Source organism: Nicotiana attenuata, unplaced genomic scaffold, assembly GCF_001879085.1.
Source record: "Nicotiana attenuata strain UT unplaced genomic scaffold, NIATTr2, whole genome shotgun sequence".
Classification (NCBI taxonomy): Eukaryota; Viridiplantae; Streptophyta; class Magnoliopsida; order Solanales; family Solanaceae; genus Nicotiana; species Nicotiana attenuata.
In genome coordinates this window covers 169730-175476 of record NW_017670631.1, presented here as the reverse complement: position 1 = coordinate 175476, position 5747 = coordinate 169730, and the positions used below count along the sequence as shown (strand labels likewise).

At 35.3% G+C, this 5747-nt stretch overlaps 1 protein-coding gene across 2 annotated transcripts; it reads left to right on the top strand.

Moving 5' to 3' along the window:
* The first annotated feature begins 499 nt into the window (after positions 1-499).
* Positions 500-3832, top strand: LOC109241699. 2 transcript variants are annotated; one of them, XM_019408461.1, is made up of 5 exons: positions 500-680; positions 1928-2020; positions 2147-2428; positions 3216-3259; positions 3368-3832. In XM_019408461.1, the coding sequence occupies exons 2-5, from the start codon at positions 1954-1956 to the stop codon at positions 3560-3562; spliced, it is 588 nt and encodes a 195-aa protein (XP_019264006.1). In that variant the 5' UTR covers positions 500-680; positions 1928-1953; the 3' UTR covers positions 3563-3832. The 2 variants fall into 2 exon arrangements, with proteins under 2 accessions (XP_019264006.1, XP_019264007.1); XM_019408462.1 differs by lacking the exon at positions 500-680 and adding an exon at positions 1288-1479.
* Positions 3833-5747: the final 1915 nt, after the last annotated feature.

Sequence of the window (5747 nt, the reverse complement as noted above, 5' to 3'; positions counted from 1 at the left end):
AGGATTTATCCTCTATTTTCTTCATTAATTAGTTTAACAAAAGGCTTAACACTTTTTGATCAAACACTTAGTATTATTAATTTCTTGTTTGATAGTGTTTTTTAACTTATGTATAACTAATACATATTTTAGTTATACACCTTATTCAGTACTATTCTTGAACACAAAATATTATGGCATTAGCAAGACCATAGTTTATAATATATGAATAAGCATGTATAAAAACAAAATGTGCCTTTCAAAACTTTTTCCAAATCCTTTCCAAAAAAGATGGAGGGTTTTTGGAAAGAAAGCAAATAACTTTTAAAAAAAAAAAAGAAAATGATGCAATGCATGTTAATATCGTTATACCAAACCAATGTTAATAAAAAATAATCTCAATATATATAACTAATCTCAATATATATAACTAATATCAGTAAATATAACACAGTAACGTGACTCCAACCTATCTATACGTTTGTTTTGGCCCAATTCTAATTTTGGAAATGTAGCCCAAAAGGGCTCTAAAATGGGAATCAAGCATTAATTCGGGCTTCAACTTCAGATTAAAGGTCGGGTTCATTTTACCGCTCAAATTCCCCAAATTTGAACTGTATTCATCTCCCGCTCTTGCCCTAATTTGACACCACTCTCAAGCGCAAACTTCTCGGCATTCTCTCCTCCGGCGAAATCGAGTTGTAAGTTTCCTCGAAATTTCATCCCCTCTCTCATTATAATTGAAATGCGTTTTTTCTGTTAGTAAAATCTAGAAGAATTAACCCAAATATCCACTCAACCTCTTAAACTAAAAATAGCCAGGTATAATATATGTATAAGTTATGTATTATATGTGTATAATCGATGTTTAATCTATGTATATGGCCCAAATGGGAATCAACTGTGTTGCTTTTTATTGTGAACTGGCCCAAATGCTGCATTCACAATTTAATACTTAATTCAATATTCTGGTATCTGAAAATAGGGAATAACTTTCTTTAATCTGGTCGTGTCTAAGCAAATTGGGACGTCATATGTCGGGACAGATGAAATATGCAGTTGTTACTTGTTTTCCATGTGATAATGGGTGTGAAGTTGTTCGGTGTACTGATTTTCCTTTTGAATAATCATAATCAGATATCTGAGAAGTGATATTGTGGAACAACAACAACATACACGGTATAATCCCACGGATGGGGTCTGGGGAGGGTAGTGTGTACGCAGACCTTACACCTACCTGGAGAGGCAGAGAGGCTGTTTCCGATAGACCCTCGGCTCAAGAAAAGGTGGAAAGGAAGAATCGAGAAGAAGAAGAAGAGAAAAGAGGGGGGAGAAAGAAGGAAGAGGGAGGCAAAAGACGATAAGGAAAGAGAAGAAAAAGTAGCATCAAATAGTAACCATCAGGGAGCAACAATATCCAGTAAAAGGGAAGAAGTGATATTGTGGAAATAAAGGGAAAAAGATATTGAGGCTCTAAAAATGGGATTTTTCATATTGCGAGTTAATAGCCCTTCGAAAGCAAATATTACTACTTTTTAATTTATTTACCGAATATTTCTGCTTTCTTACCATTCAAAGATATTTTCTCTACCGGGATTACTAATTATTAGATTTGTAGATTATATCATGATTCCACACTGATAAGACTTTGAAAGAAATGCCTTTTTACTTTTTCCGAATTTTTTTAGCATTGCGTTTTGCATATTCAAGGTCAGTTTTAAAGCCTAAACAGGAGAATTTTGGATGTGAGGAAGTAAGACACTAGGGGAGGACAAAATTGAGATTGTAGAGTAGATGGAGGCTAGTTTTTTGCTTCTCCTTCTGGTAGTTTGGTTTGCACTGTATGAGCTTGTCCCGAGTAAAATCTTTTGAAGCATCGACTCATACAACTCTTCGATTTCACTGTCTTGTGTACCTTATTTCTGATCGGAACACTGTAATGCTGCAGACATCAGTTGATTGAGAGCTGTAAGCATGGCAAAGAATCTCATTCAGAGGCCTCTAATCTTTCAAGATGAAAATTCGGATGTGTACCTCAAAAGTACGAGTTGGTTTATCCATTTTTGCCTTGTCTAAGATACTTATGCCAGAAATTTACCTGTTTATCTGGAAAATTCATTAAATTCGTGCAGCTATGCTTACAGATTATTTCATTTATTTTTTGCAGAGGGTGTGATATCTGGCAAATCAAAGAGTGGTAAACCATATGCTATTAAGAACGGTATTATAGGGCTTAAAAGTCGTAATGCCCTCAATGACATCACAAACAAGTCAACTGCCCCTCCTGAAGAAGCAACAAAGAAAAAGAGTTCACAAAAGGAGCTTAAAGTTCCCAACGAGCTTAACATTGCAGAGGAGACATTTCAGCATGATCACAAAAAATGCATTGAGGCACAAAGATCCGCAATGACACTAAAACATTTCTTGGACTTAGTTCTGCCTGGATGTGGTAATATCTTCTTTCTTGTGGGAATGTAGGATGTGTATTCTGTCAGTTTTGTGACAAGTCAGTTCGATTAGTTGGTATTTCAGTCTGTTAGCAAACCAATCACCTACTGGAATAGATTCAATGCAGCTTCACATTTTCCTTTTCCATTTCGTCTTTTGACTTTCTAATTGGTTGCTTGAATACAACTTTTTTGTCTTAAACTTTTAAGAATTAATTGTCATATTCTTGCCAATCAAAATTATCTTACAATATTTGGGCATAAAATCTTAAAAGGATTTTGGACAACATTATAAATAAACAAACAAATAAGAATAATCAATAGATTTTTATTTCTTTCTTCCGTATTTTGTTTCTTTACCACAACTTAGAATCTAAAAACTGAACTTTGGGAAAGGAAAACTAACACCCAAAGAAAAAAAAAGAACCAGAAACCAAAGTTTTCAATTCAATTTATCCTTCCCAGGTTAAAACCAACTAGTAACGAAGCCCTAATCATTTTTATAGTTCTCTAGCCACAACTTGTTATTGATATTACTTGGCCTGAAGTTTTGATTCTTCAGATTGTCTTTTGGTTTGTGTTTTATTGCTCCATTATTTGGTGAAAAATTAGTTCCTGGATGCAGAAAGTTACTATTGCATTGTGGTTGTGGCCACTATCTCTGCTTATGCATATTTTGCTCTTGTTGCTTCTCATTCAAGCATAAATAAATACAGTTAAATAGTACATTTCATGCTTTGTGTCCAATTAGATACTTCAGGAGAACCTTACTGCATATTTTTCCTGCAGATTCAGCTTCTCCTATTGAAATTCCAAAAACGGATATGGGAATGGTGAGTCTAGTCCTTCATTCTTCTACATTTTCACATGCATAAGTGTAGTCTGAAAGGAAAAAAATCTGAAAGCGTGGTAGTGATCTCATATTTGTTTTTGCCCCGCAGAGCGATCAAGGAATTGATAGCGCACGCTGTTACCCCGTACCAGAAGAATTGCCTATGTCAGAGTTCTCTTGGTTGAGATCTTCATGGAAGTCTCCTCCAACTTCTCCAAAGAAGAGGGATTCACCACCCTCCTCTCCTTTTCGATGGGAGTTTGAGCTGATTGAATTCACATTGAAGGAAGAAAACGATTGCTGAAAGTGCCAGTGAACACTACCATATGGTTAATGACATGCACACGCATCAGTGACCCAACAGCTCTGGATTTTGTTGACTCTTCTAGTTTTTCACTAACAGTAGGAGACTTGTCTTTCTACTTCTAAGAAATTAGTTTGTGCTAATACAAGGGAACTGGTTATGCTTGGCTGTTGAAAGTTTGTGACACCTTGTATCTTGAATGATGTGTATTTTATGATGAGTTGCTCTAGCTTTTTACCTATAAATGGAGTTGATTATTTGAAAAGTTCACATCATTTTTGGACTCGAACTCTATATACTTTAATATAATAATCTTGTGAATTTTGTGGTGCTAAATGATACAAAAGATAGCCTATATCCAGAAATTATTTTAATACGCAAATAATTAAGCATATCTAGCAAAAAAAAAAAAAAAGCATAATAACCCCTCATCCTTTCATAAATTTGGAAAATATTATGACCTGTGAAGTCTAGGTTGTTGGCTTTTTGCATAAATCTATCTTGTTCATTTAAAGCAAGTCATTTTAAATAGGAATACGAAGATTATTTACAACGAATTTTTAGAGGTAGGGAGGAGGGCAAAGGTAGGAGAAGGAAAAGGAAGAGTAAAATCAATCCACTAGGTAGTGACTGTACAATTTAACTACATTCAATATTTTCTCGTCTCCAAATTTTTTATAATTTTCAGAATATTGGATGCTAGGAAATGAATCTTATCTGGTGGATTGTGATATAAGAAATTAGATAAATTCTCTGTATAAGTCGAACTGAAGAGTTCTATTAATACTTGTAAAGATGTAAGATTATCTTGTGAAAAACCGAAACCAACATACAATAGATGCACCAAATTGAGTTAGTTTAATTTTAGGAGGAGAATTTTCCGACTTCAATTTGTTTGGAATTGAGTCACAGTTGTTTTTTAACTTTAGGAGGAATTAATCACAAATTTGCGTGTGAAATTAGTGTCATTTTCTTTCAATAATCAGGAATTCTCGTTCTAAATTATAAGTTCTTCATTCTAATAGCTGGAATTTTATCTTTCATTTCTTTAAGAACAATAGCTGATGCCCCTAATACCTACACAGTATAAAAATGTAACGTGCATAAAACATTCTTAGCTTTCTATTTAACATGATCTGCAAAACACACACTCCAGAGTCCAGAATTAACCAAGTATGAAGAAGCCTTTTAACCAAGTATACTTAATTTTAATTAATTTAGTTACTGCATTTGAATGGTTGTATTCTATAGTTATAATGCATCATCTTGTCCTATATTATATTGTACTGTATTATTTTATTAATATAATATTTGAATAGACGATATTGTTTCATGTGATTTTAGAGTTCTTTTGAATAGTAGAGTGTTGGCCAGTCAAGAATTCTCATGTCCAAAAGATGAAAGTAGCGGAAATGAGGATGTTGAGATAGATGTGCGGATATACCAGAATTGATAAGATTAGAAGTGAAGATATTCGGGACAGGGTAGGAGTAGCCCCGATGGAGGACAAGATGCGGGAAGCGAGGCTTAGGTGGTTTGGGCATGTGAAGAGGAGAAGCACAAATGCTCCAGTGAGGAGGTGTGAGAGGTTGGCCTCGGGTGGTCTGAAGAAGGGTAGAGGTAGGCCAAAGAAGTATCGGGGAAAGGTAATTAGGTAGGACTTGGCGTTGTTTCAGCTCACTGAGGACATGACCCTTGATAGGAAGGTGCAGAGGTCGAGAATCGGGGTAGAAGGTTAGTAGGTAGTCGGGTGCGTATCTTCCCTATACCGGTAGTAGTAGTAGTTAGCTTTGTATTCAGTTATTAACAATCTTGATTACTACACATTTTCTTATTATATTGCTGTTGATACTGCTTGTTCTCTTATTATCTTGTTATTGTTACTGCTTGTTTTCTTATTATCTTGTTGTTGGTATTGCTTGTTGTTACTGTATGGGCAAAAAATACTATGTTACATACGGACCAACTCGACATCAAGGAAGCCTTCGAAGGCTGCCACGTGTCGTCAAAAGGATACAATGACCTGGCCTCAAAAGGGTCGACGTTACGAGGAGACAATGTGTTATTGGCGAGGACGAAGTGACTCAACAGAGGACGAGGACTAAGACGAGCACTCCTTTTACTTAAGCAGCAACAACTAGTTTTAGGAGGACTGTTCCCTAGAGAATATTCCAGTGAATATTCC

Coding starts and splice junctions, on each gene's coding strand:
- LOC109241699 (XM_019408461.1), top strand. CDS start 1,954: ATGGCAAAGAATCTCATTCAGAGGCCTCTAATCTTTCAAGATGAAAAT. Junction 2,429..3,215: donor CTTAGTTCTGCCTGGATGTG/GTAATATCTTCT, acceptor TTTTTCCTGCAG/ATTCAGCTTCTCCTATTGAA. Junction 3,260..3,367: donor CAAAAACGGATATGGGAATG/GTGAGTCTAGTC, acceptor TTTGCCCCGCAG/AGCGATCAAGGAATTGATAG.